Genomic DNA, 18,946 nt, shown 5'->3' with positions numbered 1-18,946 from the left:
AACTTATCCAAAAAATGTATATTGTTATTGTGGTCCACACCTGAACTACCATCTGCTATTCTACCCCTAGAGAAACTTACCTTTGATTTACACCAGAAATCTGATCCATTTTGGAAAATCTCATCTCCATTGTGGTCCTATGTAGATAATCTCCCATAAATGCCCCATATTATAATTGTCGCGTTTTATTTTATGACCGACATTTTGTATAATGTTTTACTGTATCCTTATTCCTTTTATTGTACCTAGTCTGTGTGGTGCACTTTGCTTGGTCGTCTATGTAACCCCTGTTAAGATAAAATACAATTCTAATAAAAAGATAATTACAAAAGAAAATCACCTTAGAAAACCATCCAGACAGAGAGTGAATGCGCGCACTCAACGCACACATCTCTCTCTTCACCCATCTAGCTCCATCTTCTCTCCAAAATTACAGTACCCCAGCAGATCTTCCATCCTCACACCCTTACTCGTCTGCCTCACAACAACAACAAAAATATACGTTCTGTTTTACAGTATATGTATTAGACTGACCTTTTTTAAGCTGCATTATTGGTCAGCGTGTCAGGCCAAATACAACATCTAAAAACACCAACACGCTCGCCACTCTTCTTCTTCCCAAGGGCCTTCCTCCTTCCCAGCTGCTACTACCCCGCTCATCCCCCTCTCCCCACTAGCAATGCCTGCTATCCTAAGATGCACTCTTCTCTCAGTCTCCAGTCTCCACAGGCAGCAGCCCTGTCAGGACCACGGGTCCAAGCTGCAACCTCAAACAGCACAGGCTGCTACCCAACCAAAACAGACCAAGTGCCAACGTGCATACAGAACAGCCAAAAAACAAATGCACAGGGACAATGTTACTTGCAAAATGTATGTATTTGAAATCTAGGCCATACTAATTTAACAGATCCAACGCCAAGACTAGAATGAGATCTGCAATGATTACGGATGCATTGACTGCATCAAAGCCCATATCAATTGGGCTTGCTAGTATCAGACCAAGTAGAGCTGGGAGCAAGGCCTAGCTTCTTCATTTATAGATAATCATGAGGGGTTTCATCAGGGAGGCATTTCATGAGGGGACCTTTTCTCATACACACACAATTGTTTGATTAAACATATGCGTGCGCACACACACACACAGACAGAGAGAGACAGAGAGAGAGAGAGACAGAGAGCTCAAAGACATTACACTGGACTGAATACCATTTTCTTACAGTGCATCATTCGTTTCTCCCAATGTCACAATTCAAATGAATGTGGCCGAAAGTTTGGGATAATGATTTTAGACTAGATTTTCTCATCAACATGATTATTTTTCTTAACCTTATGTTCTGCTCTGTGGTTCTCATTGGAATCACACAACTCATCATGACAAGTACGATGACAGAGTTCAGGGCCCTGTACAGGTCATTGCAGCTGAACTGACAATGAGTCAATTGTTTCCATTTCTCCCACACAACTCTATGTTCTGTCTCAGACAAGCCAACAGTTACGTAAGGTTATAGTTTCACATTTTGACATTTCCAAAGTCCTAGTTGCTCTGATGTAAAAACCTGAATAAAGCCACACAAGAAGGATTAATTAATACATAACGATCACATTTTACAGCACACACTTGTACAAGCACCCCATATTCGAACAACAACTCATAGCTAGAGGATTAGCGTAGAAACATCACACCCTCAACCCCTTTGAAAACACAGGGCTGTCAAAACACAGCACAGAACCAAACCTTTCTCCTTTCTCTCAGAAGACACAGACAAATATGGACAGAAAACTCAAAATCAGAGACAGACAAAGTGGGTTGTGAGCCCTCTGAAGTCTCAGAGCCGTCTCAGCCAAAGTAATGAGCATTCTAAACACAGAGCGGGAGATGGTGCCGGAGCTTTGAAGTGAGGCAACTTTGAGGAAGTGTTTCTAATTGTCAGGTGTCCTATTAGGTCTCGGTGACGAGGAGAATTGAGAGAGTTTTAATATGGGAGTGTAGATAAAGTACTCAGGATGAGTCACAGGTGGATCCCTCTACCCGTCCGTCCACCTGTCTGAAAGACGATAGAGGGAAGCGGCTGATGAAGAGGCTGTGACGTGCTGTGCTGTTTTCTGACAGGGATCTTGCTTACGGGGATACAGTTGCATTTTTTCCCCACTCGCCAAAATTAAAACCGATTTAAGGCTCTGTTTATTTTACTCCCATAATGACGGTATATACTGTATTACCATGACAACTACGCAGTGAATGTTGTTTCCGATATGACATCTCACGCTTGTACTTGGCAGTATCCATTCACTCACATCATCTTTTGCTACCCTCTACTGGAGAGGAATGATCACTGAATGTATTTGTGTGTGTATAGGTCCAAGTGCAATGTGCGAGGGATATGTGGGTAGGTGGAGGTTGGTGAATGTCATAAGCCTGTCAAATGCGTGTACCAAAGCCAATGTCTGCCTCAATGTATTTAGTTGAATGTTTTATCTTATACCCTGTGGGTTCCAAGTCAATAAAGGGGAAGATCATCCAAAAACACTTCTGGTCCCTTTATAAACACTTTCCCGAACGTTAGTCAGTACCCCAGACAGTGTTTAGGTCCATTGCTTGAGTATTTAGATTTCTGTAATTTTATAACAAAATGAGAAATTTCTGAAATTTACCTCAAATGCATTAAAAACTATAGCCGTGTTTGAATACCAATACTAACATACTGTATACTACATATTTAATGAGTACATACTACATACTATTAGTTCATTTTACTGCTTCGTCTGTCTACCCGGAGTTGATGCTGTTGCTAGCATAACAAATGACTAGCTATACAGAGTGCCCCAAAGTGGGGCATTTAGCTCTCGGGGGTTCAGAGTGCACACTTGACGCTCTGGCCGAGGAGTAGGGTTGATTTGAGCATTCTGACCTTAAAACGGCAGTAAAGCACCCAAGCTAACTGAGTGACGTTGGCTAGCTTGCTCCTTCCAGACACAAATGAGAGAACAACTCAATGTGACCATTTTCCTCACCCTAGCAGAGCTGGTTAGGCAGTTTTCATGTTCTCCAAAGCGTTGGTGACTGTAACTGTCGTGCAGGCAACAATTTAATGATGCTTTTTTGCCGACGTTTCCTGACACCGGCCATATTCAATGGGTGTTGAGAGTTAGTAAATTCATCAGTTATTCTGCGCTCTGGTCTGGTACACTCAGAGAGACAAGAGTGCTCTGAAATTTTTACAAAAGCACCCGAATGTCCATTGAGAACGCACAACGGCTATGCCACTTAGCTACACTAAGAATGACGGTAATAATCTGGTCAATAAACATTGGGAAGTTAGTTAGATAGCTTATAGATAATATACTGGCAGGTTTGATGTTTTAGGTAGCTAGCTAACATACTGGTGTAATGATATGCTATGTTGTTCGTAAGGATAGCGTAGTTAACAAATTGTCAGCCAACATAATGTGTAAGGCAACTTATTTGAAAAGTCATTACTTTGTTACATTGCTCAACATTTTCTTAACATTTGTCATAATTATCGGCTGCATATTTCCCGTCATTTTCTTCAAATCTGAAAACGACGTGAAGCCATGCCCATTTTCTGAAGATTTGCATTATGGGGCCTAAAAGCACAGAAATAGTGTCCACTGCTTGTATCAAATATTATTATAACTAATTAAACCAAGATAGACCACATCCTGTCATTTCCAATGGGAACAGATGACTCATAGTGGGCAGAACAAGCAAGGAGGTGTGCAGAGCCAAGTACGAGTTAGCGAGATCCTATTGGCCCTGCATATTTCCGATATGGAACACCTACTCGGTGAAACGCGCATGTGCAATAACTCAATTCGACTTTGCACTCCTAAACTTACGCAATTTAAAAATAAATAAAAAACTCTGGCAAAGGCTAAAGTCTACAAAACTAAAGTCCACTCTGTTCATAACAGATTTTAGTTCTGGGAACAGAACTGGATTGAGATCAAATGCTTCATCGACGAGAACATTTGCAGAATGTCGGCCAAAATCTATCTTCTCCCACTTGCCCGCCAGTGGGCTTCCTCTCACTACCATATTTGTTAGTGAGTAGAAACGCCAAGCGGATGCTTCATATTAATACATCCAGTGAAGTATAAAATCAGACACGAGGGAGGGTATATGACCAACATACCACGACTAAAGGCTATTCTTAGGCACGACGCATCGCGGATATAATATGCTATTACAAACTGGTTACCAAAGTTAATTAGAGCAGTAAAAATAAATGTTTTGTCATACCCGTGGTAGACGGTCTGATATACCACGGCTGTTAGCCAATCAGCATTCAGGGCTCAACACACCCAGTTTATAATTTGTATGTTGGCGAATGTAGTACGACATCCGGGATCTTTGGGCATACTAACTACATCCATACTATAACCAATATACAGTACTATATATTCAATTTACGTCACATATAGTAGGGTTAGTGTGGTTACATAAGCAACAATTGGTGTCTCCGGATTGAAATGTCAAATAAATGTGCTTTTTAATTTTTTTTTAAGAAAGGCATGGGCTGTGTTCTGAGACCCATACTATCAACGCTAACCGTACTATTTGTAACATATAATGAGTATGTAGTATGCTTTCTGGTCATAGTATAGATATAGTTAGTATACCAAAAGATCACGGATTTCTCATTTGTGTCTGGAAGTAGCTAGCCAGTTAGCTTGTGTGCTTGACTGCAGTGCCGTTGTGATGGTCAGAACGCTCGGATCAACCCTACTCCTCGGCCAGTGTTCACGCTGATAGCACCGAGAGGGGAAACACAGAATTTACGAACGACAATCTGACACAGTCAATTGCTTTCATTCAGTAGGCCATTGCAAAACAATTACCAGTAGATCATTTGTAGAAAAGGTGACACAGTGTTGATCACAAAGTCATTGTATTATCCTCATATTTCTCAACCGTAGGCTAGCTAACGACTAACGTCAGATGGATATACGGAAATTCTTCAAGAGAGTAGTGCCAGCAGGTCTGCTGGAGGCCAGTCCGGTGAGAAATTAAGATTTTACCAGTTCAAACAAACAAATTAAAAAACTTACTGATGAATGAGTATAATAACAATACATGTCAAAACACAGCAGACAAGGAGGGAAAGAAGCTGGACGCTGACAGGGCTGAGGGAGCTTGTCTGATGAAGGTTGGTGATAAGAAAAGCTAGTAGATGTTTAAGCTTTCAGTTAAATTTGATTTTCAGTTCAATTTTGATAGGCATAAATAAATGATGTTCATGTATGTTAGTATGGGTATTCGAACACAGCTCGAACACAGCTCTACTTTGCGCTAGTGCAAATGTCTTCCATTAGGCTAGCACAAAGGTCTTCCACTAAGCTACCTGGGGCAGCAGGTAGCCTAGTGGTTAGAGCATTGGGCCAGTAACCGAAAGGTTGCTGGATTGAATCCCCGAGCTGACAAGGTAAAAATCTGTTGTTCTGCCCCTGAACAGTTAACCCACTGTTCCCCGGTAGGCCGTCATTGTAAATAAGAATTTGTTCTTGCCTAGCTAAAAGAATTATCCATATTGTATGTAATGCGTTGATACTCTTGTTCGTGGATCTAAGATTCATAATTACGAAGGAGTGTCTTTACTATTGATCTTCAAGAAAGGATGACAGGAAATAAACAAAGAGATAGCTAGCACTAGTAGCTAGGCTAGCAGTTAGTAGTGGTTTCCAATCTCTGAAGTAAAGTAGTAGTTAAATAGTATTTCATTTATAAATTCTGAAAACTCTGATCAATCTTTTTGATTACAGAGCCCTGTCCAGATCAATTTGGACTGCAAATACATGTGTTGTTCAGCCATTATCCATGTTTCAAAGTTACAGCAAAATACAGTTCAGTTTCTTTGCCTCTCTTTCCAATCTCAGCATTATAAGGAATTGATTGAAATAGCTGTCATTATTCCTCTACTAGCAGTCTACTCTGTATACAGACTAGTGATGCAGGGGCTATTGTAGTATATCTGTCCGGGATTGCAATGGGTATTGGAAATGCTTAAACCCACCTGATTTCTGCAAACACAAGCACCTTCACTCACGTTTTTTCCCCTGCACACTCTGGCCCACTGCCAGACGATGAGATGCTTTCTCTTTCAGACCACATAAAAAACTGGATGTCAAATGCCATGCTTGTACTGCTTCTGTGTTCCTGAAGGACACAGATGAACAAGTCATCTGATGCTGCTCTAAAACAAAGAATAAGCATAGAGTCAAATGTTTACAGAAACTCCAAGAGCTATCCATTTAACCTTGGCTTGTGTATGTATGGGGTTACAAGGGCAATGCCACAGACTAGTCAAGGTCTGAAAGGACTAAAGATGAATACTGCATGGTCCCTCTGTAAATCTCTGTGCATTTAAGAGCCATCAAACCACATCTGCTGTGACACAGTCATGTATATGTCCTACAGTAGGCCATGGTATAGCCTGTGTTGAGTATGGCTGCCATAGAGTAAAAAGAACCTCAGCCAAGTTGCTGTGGTTACGTTATATTTCAATGCCACCAGGTGGCAGGCTTGACACCAGCTCCTTCTGACAAGTTTATTCCTGCAGTTCTGACAAGCACATTTACCCTGTCATTCATTATATTCACCACATCTATCCGCCACCTCTATTATCTCAACTACTGAAAATCACTATATTTCAATGGCCCAAAAAAGAAAGAAAAAAACACACACAAAAAACACTTGAGATGAATCCTTTCCTCATATCTCAATCTCATTCTCCTTACTAAGGCAGGTGCAGAAGCTCTGTCTTCCATGATTGGGGCGAGAATGATGAAGAGCGAATATATGAGGGTGTCAGCTATCATTAGAAGATAAAAGTCTGTGTCAAGCTGGGCTAATGAGCCTTGGCAGTTAGCTCCATCTCCTGTCTGCCCTCTTCCTCGACAGGCCACTCCAGTACTAGACCCGCTAATGAAATTCTGATTTCATATTTCAGAAAAAAGGGGTATTGGAGGAGTAGCTAGCTGCTAGTCTAGACACACAGTCTGGTTAAATTGGCAGAAAGTTGCAAGCTGTGATTGTTCTTGGTTGATTTCTGTGACCTACTGTATGAGTACATGTAGATATATAGACTAAGATGCAGTCTAGGCTAGATACACAGGACCGAAAGTCTTGACCCATGAACTCTCATGAAATATTTACTTTGGAGGTCGACTGATTAATCGACTTGGCCGATTTAATTAGGGCCGATTTCAAGTGTTCATAACAATCAGTAATCTGCCTTTTGGACACCGATTATGGCCGATTACATTGCAATCCACGAGGAGACTGCATGGCAGGCTGACCACCTGTTACGCAAGTGCAGCATCAAAATAACCTTGTGGCTGCAAGGAGCCAAGGTAAGTTGCTAGCTAGCATTAAACTTGTCTTTAAAAAAAACAATCTGAACATAATCACTAGTTAACTACACATGGTTGATGATATTATTAGGTTAACTAGCTTGTTTTGCGTTGCATATAATCAATGCGGTGCCTGTTGATTTATGATCGAATCACAGCCTACTTCAACTTCGCCTAACGTGTGATGATTTAACAAAAGTGCATTCGTGGAAAGAGCACAATCGTTGCACAAATGTACCTAAGTATAAACATCAATGCCTTAAAATCAATACACAAGTATAATTTTTAAAACCTGCATATGTAGTTAATATTGCCTGCTAACATGAATTTATTTTAACTAGGGAAATTGTGTCACTCCTCGTGTTCAGTGCAAGCAGTCAGGGTATATGCAGAAGTTTGGGCCGCCTGGCTTGTTGCAAACTTTGTGAAGATCTTAATTAATTTGCCAGAATTTTACATAATTATGACATAACATTGAAGGTTGTGCAATGGAACAGCAATATTTAAACTTAGTGTTGCCACCCGTTCGATTAAATACGAAAAGGTTCTGTATTTTACTGAAAGAATAAACGTATTGTTTTTGAAATGAGTTTCCGGATTTGATCATATTAATGACCAAAGGTTAGTTTTTCTCTCTGTTTATTATAATTAAGTATATGATTTGATTTTTGATAGAGCAGTCTGACTGAATGGTGGTAGGCAGCAGCAGGCCCGTAAGCATTCATTCAAACAGCACTTTACTGCGTTTGCCAGCAGCTCATAGCAATGCTTGATCAACTCCCGAGATTAGGCTGGCATTACTAAAGTGCCTATAAGAACATCCAATAGTCAAAGGTATATGAAATACAAATGGTATAGAGAGAAATAGTCCTAAAATAACTACAACTTCTCTAACACTGTGTTTTTGCATTATTTAAACCAAATTGAACATGTTTCATCATTTGAGACTACCTTTATTTTATTTCTGTATTATATTACGTTAAAATAAGTGTTCATTATTCATTCAGTATTGTTACAATTGTCATTATTACAAATATATATATACCCTGCTCAAAAAATAAAGAGAACACTAAAATAACACATCCTAGATCTGAATGAATAAAATATTCTTATTAAATACTTTTTTCTTTACATAGTTGAATGTGCTGACAACAAAATCACACAAAAATTATCAATGGAATCAAATTTATCAACCAATGGAGGTCTGGATTTGGCATCACTTTAAAAATTAAAGTGGAAAACCACACTACAGGCTGATCCAACTTTCATGTCATGTCCTTAAAACAAGTCAAAATGAGGCTCAGTAGTGTGTGTGGCCTCCACGTGCCTGTATGACCTCCCTACAATGCCTGGGCATGCTCCAGATGAGGTGGCGGATGGTCTCCTGAGGGATCTCCTCCCAGACCTGGACTAAAGCATCCGCCAACTCCTGGACAGTCTGCGGTGCAACGTGGCGTTGATGGATGGAGCGAGACATGATGTCCCAGATGTGCTCAAATGGATTCAGGTCTGGGGAACGGGCGGGCCAGTACATAGCATCAATGCCTTCCTCTTGCAGGAACTGCTGACACACTCCAGCCACGAGGTCGAGCATTGTCTTGCATTAGGAGGAACCCAGGGCCAACCGCACCAGCATATGGTCTCACAAGGGGTCTGAGGATCTCATCTCGGTGTCTAATGGCAGTCAGGCTACCTCTGGCGAGCACATGGAGGGCTGTGCGGCCCCCCAAAGAAATGCCACCCCACACCATGACTGACCCACCGCCAAACCGGTCATGCTGTAGGATGTTGCAGGCAGCAGAACGTTCTCCACGGCGTCTCCAGACTGTCACATGTGTTCAGTGTGAACCTGCTTTCATCTGTGAAGAGCACAGGGTGCCAGTGGCGAATTTGCCAATATTGGTGTTCTCTGGCAAATGCCAAACGTCCTGCACGGTGTTGGGCTGTAAGCACAACCCCTACCTGTGGACGTCGGGCCCTCATACCACCCTCATGGAGTCTGTTTCTGACCGTTTGAGCAGACACATCCACATTTGTGGCCTGCTGGAGGTCATTTTGCAGGGCTCTGACAGTGCTCCTCCTGATCCTCCTTGCACAAAGGCAGAGGTAGCGGTCCTGCTGCTGGCCTGTCTCCTGGTAGCGCCTCCATGCTCTGGACACTACGCTGACAGACACAGCAAACCTTCTTGCCACAGCTCGCATTGATGTACCATCCTGGATGAGCTGCACTACCTAAGCCACTTGTGTGGGTTGTAGACTCCGTCTCATGCTACCACTAGAGTGAAAGCACCGCCAGCATTCAAAAGTGACCAAAACATCAGCCAGGAAGCATAGGAACTGAGAAGTGGTCTGTGGTTATCACCTGCAGAACCACTCCTTTATTGGGGGTGTCTTGCTAATTGCCTATAATTTCCACCTGTTGTCTATTCCATTTGCACAACAGCATGTGAAATTTATTGTCAATCAGTGTTACTTCCTAAGTGGACAGTTTGATTTCACAGAAGTGTGATCCACTTGGAGTTACATTGTGTTGTTTAAGTGTTCCCTTTCTTTTTTTTTGAGCAGTGTGTGTGTGTATATATATATATATATATATATATATTAGTCCGATTAATCGGTATCTGCTTTTTTTGGTCCTCCAATCGGTATCGGCGTTGAAAAATCAGAATCGGGTCGACCTCTAATTTACTGTATGGCATCCAACAAAACTTCCAAAACTTGTCAGCATGTAATACAAAAACATACACTAACCAGACTCTACTTCTTCTCCAACTCTGCCACATTAGCAAAGTACTGCAACTATTTAGTGACTTTTCACAATAGTCCACAGAAAAATATGCAGATGATTTACCCCCCCCCCCATCATCCCCAAAAAGCACTTGTGTCGAGTAACTGCCATCAAACAAACACCAATTCTGACCACTCAATTGAAATCCTTGATAAATCACAGTTATAAGAGATATGATCATAGGGAAGCCAAAATATCACTATGGAAGCCCTAAGCCAAATGGGAGAGTCCAGATGAGACTGGCACCAGCACACATACCGTAAGGGTTGATTTGTCCTGTCAACACACACCAAGTCAACTGACCATGTCAAACATCCCTATTGATTTATCTAACATCCTCTGCAAAATGAGACAATGTGTGGAAATGACATCAGACGTAGCTCAATTGGCAAATGGAATGACATCAAAGTACATACACTACATGACCAAAAGTATGTTGACACCTGCTTGTTGAACATCTCATTCCAAAATCAATGGCAGTAACATGGAGTTGTTCCCCCTTTGCTGCTACAACAGCCTCCACTCTTCTAGGAAGGCTTTCCACTAGATGTTGGAACATCGCTGCGGGGACTTGCTTCCATTCATCCACAAGAGCATTAGTGAACTGATGTTGGGCAATTGGCACTATACATTGGGGCAGGTAGCATTCTCCGGGCATATGCCAAACCCAGATTCATCCGTCGGACTGCCAGATGCTGAAACCTGATGCATCACTCCAGAGAACGCGTTTCCACTGCTCCAAAGTCCAATGGTGGCAAGCGTTATACCAGTCCAGACTACACTTGGCAGTGTGCATGGTGATCTTAGGCTTGTATGCGGCTGCTCGGCCATGGAAACCCATTTCACGAAGCTCCAGACAAACAGTTATTGTGCTGACGTGGCATCCAGAGGCCGTTTGGAAATCGGTAGTGAGTGTTGCAACCGAGGCCAGACGATTTTACTCAATATGCGTTTCAGCACTTGACCATCCCAATTTGTGAGCTTGTGTGACCTACCACTTCGTGGCTGAGCCGTTGTTTCTCCTAGACGTATCGACATCACAATAACATCACCTACAGTTGACCAGGGCAGAATTTTGATTAACTGACTTGTTGGAAAGGTGGCATACTATGACGGTGCCACATTGAAAGTCACTGAGCCCATAAGTAAGGCCATTCTACTGCCAATGTTTGTCAGTGGAGATGGCTGTGTACCGATTTTAAACACAAGTCAGCATTGGGTGCTGAAATAGCCAAATCCACTAATTTGAAGGGGTGTCCACATACTTTAATATATATACCTACATTTGTAGGCCGAGTACAGTTGAGTTGGAAGTTTACATACACCTTAGCCAACTACATTTAAACTCAGTTTTTCACAAATCCTGACATTTAATCCTAGTAAAAATTCCCTGTTTTAGGTCAGTTAGGATCACCACTTTATTTTAAGAATGTGAAATGTCAGAATAATAGTAGAGAAAATGATTTATTTCAGCTTTTATTTATTTAATCACATTCCCATTTACATACACTCAATTAGTATTTGGTAGCATTGCCTTTAAATTGTTTAACTTGGGTCAAACGTTTCAGGTAGCCTTCCACAAGCTTCCCACAATAACTTGGTTGAATTTTGGCCCATTCCTCCTGACAGAGCTGGTGTAACTGAGCCAGGTTTGAAGGCCACCTTGCTCGCACACACTTTTTCCATTCTGACCACAAATGTTCTATAGGATTGAGGTCAGGGCTTTGTGATGGCCACTCCAATACCTTGACTTTGTGGTCCTTAAGCCATTTTGCCACAACTTTGGAAGTATGCTTGGGGTCATTGTCCATTTGGAAGACCTATTTGCGAACAAGCTTTAACTTTCTGACTCATGTCTTGAGATGTTGCCTCAATATATCCACATAATTTCCCTAACTCATGACGCCATCTATTTTGTGAAGTGCACCAGTCCCATCTTTTTCCCCATGTGGAGTTGCACACCGTAGTCTGGCTTTTTTATGGCGGTTTGGAGCAGTTGCTTCTTCCTTGATGAGCGGCCTTTCAGGGTATGTCAATATAGGACTCGTTTTACTGTGGATATAGATAATTTTGTACCCGTTTCCTCCAGCATCTTCTGTTGCTCTGGGATTGATTTGCACTTTGCGCACCAAAGTACATTAAACTCTAGGAGACAGAACACGTCTCCTTCCTGAGCGGTATGATGGCTGTGTGGTCCCATGGTGTTTATACTTGCATACTATTGTTTGTACAGATGAACGTGGTACCTTCAGGCGTTTGGAAATTGCTCTGAAGGATGAACCAGACTTGTGGAGGTCTACAATTCATTTTCTGAGGACTTGGCTGATTTCTTTTGATTTTCCTATTATGTCAAAGCAAAGAGGCACTGAGTTTGAAGGTAGGCCTTGAAATACATCCACACGTACACTTCCAATTGACTCAAATGATGTCAATTAGCCTATCAGAAGCTTCTAAATCCATGACATCATTTTCTGGAATGTTCCAAGCTGTTTAAAGGCACAGTCAACTTAGTGTATGTAAACTTCTGACCCACTGGAATTGTGATACAGTGAAATAATCTGTCTGTAAACAATTGTTGAAAAACAAAGTAGATGTCCTATCCGACTTGCCAAAACTATAGTTTATTAACAAGACATTTGTGGAGTGGTTAAAAAACGAGTTTTAATGACTCCAACCTAAGCGTCTGTAAACGTCCGACTTCAACTGTATGTATTATCGATGTTTTACAAAGAAAAAGTACAGAGAATCCATCTTTCCTAAATGTTACCACCACATTCAGCGATTACACCATAGAGCCACATCAATCATTCTAAATTACAAGTCTGGTTTATAATACTTGCCATAACCTCATGGTGGCATTTGTTCGTGTTGCAATTATTCTCAGCACGCATCAATATCAAAAAGTCCCTATCCCCCCCCCCCCCCCCCTGCATTCAACCCCATTGTGTAATCTGATAGAGATGATGTGCTGACATGGGGTGTTTAATTAATCTAGCCTCGCGTATCACCTGATCCCGTGAGCTTACATTAAACGCTGCGCGGATAATCATGAGGCTGGAATTAATCTGTAATGACAAGAATTTATGACAAAGTAATGTTATCATTTTTACATTTGAGAGGGTTATTATGATCTAGCATGACAGCTAATATGTTAGAGGAGGCAATCTTATCATTAATCTCATTCTGAATGTAAATGATAATTAAACTGTGATGATGGAATAACAAGATGTCAAAATCAAAGTTCAATGCGACTCAAACGACAGAGCGATTTCTTTGACATTGTAACTCTACTGTTCTATTATTTTATCATTTTTTATCATTTTTCCTGACCAGGAAATAGCCCTCACTTTGTGCCCCCTCTTCCACCCTATGCTTGCACACACAGACGCACGCACGCATGCATGCATGACCCCCCCCCCTCAAAACACACACACTAACCTGGCTGTCTATCATTGATACAGTCTAGACACAATTCAGTCATACCATGTAGCATTTTAACCCAGCATTTATAAAGCATCCTCCTGGGATCTACTCAATTCTAATTCAACTCCTTACTCTGTGACCCACTTATTTGACAGCAGCAAACATTTTCAGAAGCCTCGAGTGCCTACACCCCTCTGAGCAACAGTCATGGCAATGGAATTTCACAACAGAGGCTAAATGCAATCGCATCATCATGAGTCTTGGTTTTCATGGCCATTTCATCTTTTCATTGTTAGTACCATGTGCAGGGAAATGCTTCTAAGCAGTAAATGTGATTACATACTGTAGCTTTGTAACCAAGCCAAATAATCTGCTCCTACCTTTGTATATTACATATAAATGTTCAATAAGTGCCTTTCCTTTGCATCACGCAAACTGCCTTTTTGTCGTTTTTGAAATGCTCTAAGCACAGATATGCACAGCCATCATACCACAAAAGCTCAGCATTTAACACCATAGTACCCTCCAAACTCGTCATTAAACTCGAGACCCTGGGTCTCGACCCCGCACAGTGCAACTAGGTCCTGGACTTTCTGACATGCCATCCCCAGGTGGTGAAGGTAGGAAACAACATCTCCACCCCGCTGATCCTCAACATTGGGGCCCCACAAGAGTGCGTTCTCAGCCCTCTCCTGTACTCCTTGTTCACCCATGACTGCGTGGCCATGCACGCCTCCAACTCAATCATCAAGTTTGACACTACAGTGGTAGGCTTGATTACCAACAATGAAGAGACGGCCTATAGGGAGGAGGTGAGAGCACAGACTGTGGTGTCAGGAAAATAACCTCTCACTCAACGTCAACAAAACATAGGAGATGATCGAGGACTTCAGGAAACAGCAGAGGGAGCAGCCCCCTATCCACATCGACGGGACAGTAGTGGAGAAGGTGGAACGTTTAAGTTCCTCGGCGTACACATCACAGACAAACTGAAATGGTCCACCCACACAGACAGCGTGGTGAAGGCGCAGCTGCGACTCCTGTGGCGGGCCGGGCGCAGTGTACGCTAACCAAGGTTGCCAGGTGCACGGTGTTTCCTCCGACACATTGGTGCGACTGGCTTCCGGGTTGGATGCGCGCTGTGTTAAGAAGCAGTGCGGCTTGGTTGGGTTGTGTATCGGAGGACAAGCCTGTACAGGAGTTGTAGCGATGAGACAAGATAGTAGCTACTAAACAATTGGATACCACGAAAGTGGGGAGAAAAAGGGGTAAAAATTAATAATAAAACACACAAACATAAAAAACATCTCCAATTTCTTTGCCCATGGGAGAAATATATTTTGCATGATATTTGCATTGCTACTAAGTAAACCTCCAATTGGTCCCCACCATTCCACCCGCTAAAAGCCCTCCTCATCCCGAGCTGGACCGCCATCCCAATGCCCGGAAAACCACCTCCGACCCCCCGCATCCCATAGCCCTGAACAGACTGGGATCCATCCTTTGAAAAGAGCACACAGTGCCATTTACCGAATTGAAGTAGATCAACTGTCAAATGCATTTCCATCGCAACACACACAAAAAAAAACATCTCCAATCCAAAATCAGCTTTCTATCGGCTTTCTATTTCGCAACAAAGCCTCCTTTACTCACGCAGCAAAACTTATCCTAGTAAAACGGACTATCCTACCAATCCTCAACTTTGGCGATGTCATCTACAAAATAGCTTCCAATACTCTACTCAGCAAACTGGATGCAGTTTATCACAGTGCCATCCGTTTTGTTACTAAAGCACCTTATACCACCCACCACTGCGACCTGTATGCTCTAGTCGGCTGGTCCTCGCTACATGTTCATCGCCAGACCCACTAGCTCCAGGTCATCTACAAGTCTATGCTAGGTAAAGCTCCGCCTTATCTCAGTTCACTGGTCACGATGGCAACACCCACCCGTAGCACTCGCTCCAGCAGGTGTATCTCAGGTGTATGATCATCCCTAAAGCCAAATCCTCATTTGGCTGCCTTTCCTTCCAGTTCTCTGCTGCCTGCGACTGGAACGAATTGCAAAAATCTCTGAAGTTGGAGACTTATCTCCCTCACCAACTTTAAACATCTGCTATCTGAGCAGCTAACCGATCGCTGCAGCTGTACATAGTCCATCTGTATATAGACCACCCAATTTACCTACCTCATGCCCATACTGTTTTTATTTTATTTACTTTTGTGCTCTTTTGCACACCAGTATCTCTACCTGCACATGTTCATCTGATCATTTATCACTCCAGTCATAATCTGCTAAATTGTAATTATTCTCTCCTATGGCCTATTTATTGCCTACCTCCTCATGCATTTTGCACACAATGTATATAGATTTTTTTTCTACTATGTTATTGACTTGTTTATTGTTTACTCCATGTGTAACTCTGTGTTGTCTGTTCACACTGCTATGCTTTATCTTGGCCAGATCGCAGTTGCAAATGAGAACTTGTTCTCAACTAGCCTACCTGGTTAAATATAGGTGAAATATAAAATAAATAAATAAAAAATTCAATCAGCAAACCTGATAGACTAATGTTTTTATGATTTCGTTAGCAGGTACTGGAACGATTGCCACACGCAGACGCTGTGGTGAATGGTAGGCCACAACAGCCACTGAGCATTTTGGAGCACAAACACTAGGAGATTTGGTTGAAAGGTTAAAGTCAATCTACTAACAACATGGCTGATGATAACTCAAACAAAGGGTCCAACCTTTTTGTTTGTGCCTCAAATTCCAGAAAATGATGTCATGGCTTTAGAAGCTTCTGATAGGCTAATTGACATAATTTTAGTCAATTGGAGGTTTACATGTGGATGTATTTCAAGGCCTACCTTCAAACTACGGTTTGCAACTGCACATGAGGACAAAGATGGTACTTTTTGGAGAACTGTCCTCTGGTCTGATTAAACAAAAATAGAACCGTTTGGCCATAATGACAATCATTATGTTTGGAGGAAAAAGGGGGAGGCTTGCAAGCCGAAGAACACCTTCCCAACCATGAAGCACGGGGGTGGCAGCATCATGTCCTCCTTTGCTGCAGGAGGGATTGGTGCACTTCACAAAATAGATGGCATCATGAGGCAGGGAAATTGATGTGGATATATTGAAGCAACATCTCAAGACATCAGTCAGAAAGTTAAAGCTTGGTCGCAAATGGGTCTTCCAAATGGACAATGACCCCAACCATACTGCCAAAGTTGGGGCAAAATGACTTAACTTCTTCAATATAGGGGGCGCTCTTTTAATTTTTGGATAAAAAAACGTTCCCGTTTTAAACAAGATATTTTGTCACGAAAAGAAGCTCGGCTATGCATATAAATGACAGCTTTGGAAAGAACACACCCTGGCGTTTCCAAAACTGCAAAGATATTGTCTGTGAGTGCCACAGAACTAATGCTACAGGTGAAACCAAGATGAAATTTCATACAGGAAATGCCCCAGATTTTGACAGTTCACACCCTGTTGTAAATCAATGATTAGAACATTCAGCTATCTCCCTCTCCAAATTCACACAGGAATGTGCCTTGGTCGACACAGACATTTTCCTGCTGAAACTATAACATGTTCTAAAGCAAAAGCTGGAACAATATTTCTAACATTGAACGTGGGCAATGGTCAGAGGTGATCTGAAGAATAACGTAATTTTGGTTGTTATTTTTTGATGTCATTAAAAATGTTATGAAGGAAATACTGTAACTTTTAAAATATACACAATAGAATAAAATACACAATATCCTCTACATTATGTATGAAATATGAACAATGATAAGTGTTTTTGTTAAGAGAGGGATGTGATCTTAGAAACTATAAGAGGAAGTTGTTTCTATAACTTTGTACAAGTGAGTAGTCATTGCCCCCTTGAGTGAGGTCAGAGTGTGTCAGCCTCATGAACTGCCCCTTCTGAATGAACTGTATAAAACAATGGGTTAAGAATTAACATATCAGACTAGAAAGGTGTTGAGCTGCAGCTCACATTCAAAGTGGTTTGAACACTGAAATCTCAACGAGGTAGAGACGATAGTCACCTCCCGGACAATCACTGGTACGGCTGATTAGCTGTCCAGAAAAGTGAACTTAAAATGGGACCATTCTACTATTCTTCTCAAATCACCGTAGTACTCTACTCTCATCACCCAATGGGAACCATCGACACGGCTGGCTAGCCTATCTTCAAAGAGGCAGCTTCAAGAGTGAATGGAAATCAACTCTGTAGTTCTGTTCAGAACTACACCACAAACCAATTTATACATAAATACATTCATGATTTCTTACTCCAAACGGGCGGTGGTTCGTGTGCAAAGTATATGATTACTGTGAGAGTAGTTTCTAAATGTATCAAAGTATGTCTCTGTCCCTCTCTCTCGCCCTTCCCATTGTTTATCCTGTGTTACCTTTTAGTTAGCTAGCAAATAAATAATTCAACCAATTTGTGTAGTACGGAATCAATTTTTTACAGTCGCAGGTTACAGCTGTTCAGAATGATGATATGATACAAGATTATGATTCATCCGTTGACTGTTTATGGATGTGATAGGTAAAGACATTTAGAGTTTAATTCGGGAGATGGTAACTTTTTTAAGAACCGCTCTCGTGGTGCCCCAATTCCTAATAAATTAATTGTTAGGTGATTAATTTAATTGCGTAACAATTAAACAAATAACAGTAATCAGATTAATGAAATTAAAGTCACAACACTTCTTTAAACATTCATTATGGCTCGAGTTGTCTCTGGGACCCCACTACACAGCAAATCCTCTGAGACTCCACTCCACTCCTTGCTCTGCCGCAGGACATGACTAAGGTGAGGACATACTCAGAATTTTTCAAAGATGCTGTTCAAAAGCACCACATGACGAAAACATGTGTACATAGATGCACAGGGACATCCTAATAGGTGAGTTTACTGCACATGGAGAGTAATTATGATTTACACAGAGCGAGAGAGAGAGATAATGAGACCGAGAGATAATGAGAGAGAAAGCAAAAAAAAGAATTATCCCCTTACCTCAGCACCATGGGCAGGGCTTTTTTTCCTGAGGGCTGGGGAGGGCTCGGCAGAATGTAGAGGGGTTGGGACGCCGTTCTTCAGGTGCTCCCCCGAGGGCAACTTTGGTACACTCCACACAGGAACACCATCTGCAAAGGGAGCATATGAGAGGGTCAGAACCAACTGATTTCTAACCACGTTTAGGGGGTACACTGACAGCTGGGATCTATGATCAATTGGCCAGATCTCAAGCTTCATTGATTTGTATTGACTGATATTGATTGCTCTGCTATGAGGTTGTTGTTGCAGAGAAGGAATTCAAGAAGGAGATGGTAGTG

The 18,946-nt window shown here is 41.8% G+C and overlaps 1 protein-coding gene across 4 annotated transcripts in view; it reads right to left on the bottom strand.

Moving 5' to 3' along the window:
• LOC135550100 (oxysterol-binding protein-related protein 10-like) overlaps nucleotides 1-18,946 on the bottom strand; it is a 114,106-nt gene that overhangs the window by 31,284 nt on the left and 63,876 nt on the right. For all 4 annotated transcript variants that reach the window (XM_064980582.1, XM_064980581.1, XM_064980583.1 and 1 more), the window contains one exon: nucleotides 18,627-18,757. In XM_064980582.1, coding sequence (XP_064836654.1) covers nucleotides 18,627-18,757 — 131 coding nt within the window. The remainder of the gene's footprint in view (nucleotides 1-18,626; nucleotides 18,758-18,946) is intronic.

The sequence above is a fragment of the Oncorhynchus masou genome, chromosome 12 (assembly GCF_036934945.1).
Source record: "Oncorhynchus masou masou isolate Uvic2021 chromosome 12, UVic_Omas_1.1, whole genome shotgun sequence".
In the NCBI taxonomy this organism is placed as follows: domain Eukaryota; kingdom Metazoa; phylum Chordata; class Actinopteri; order Salmoniformes; family Salmonidae; genus Oncorhynchus; species Oncorhynchus masou.
The sequence above is the reverse complement of the archived record's forward strand: the minus strand, read 5'-3'. Positions and strand labels throughout refer to the sequence as shown.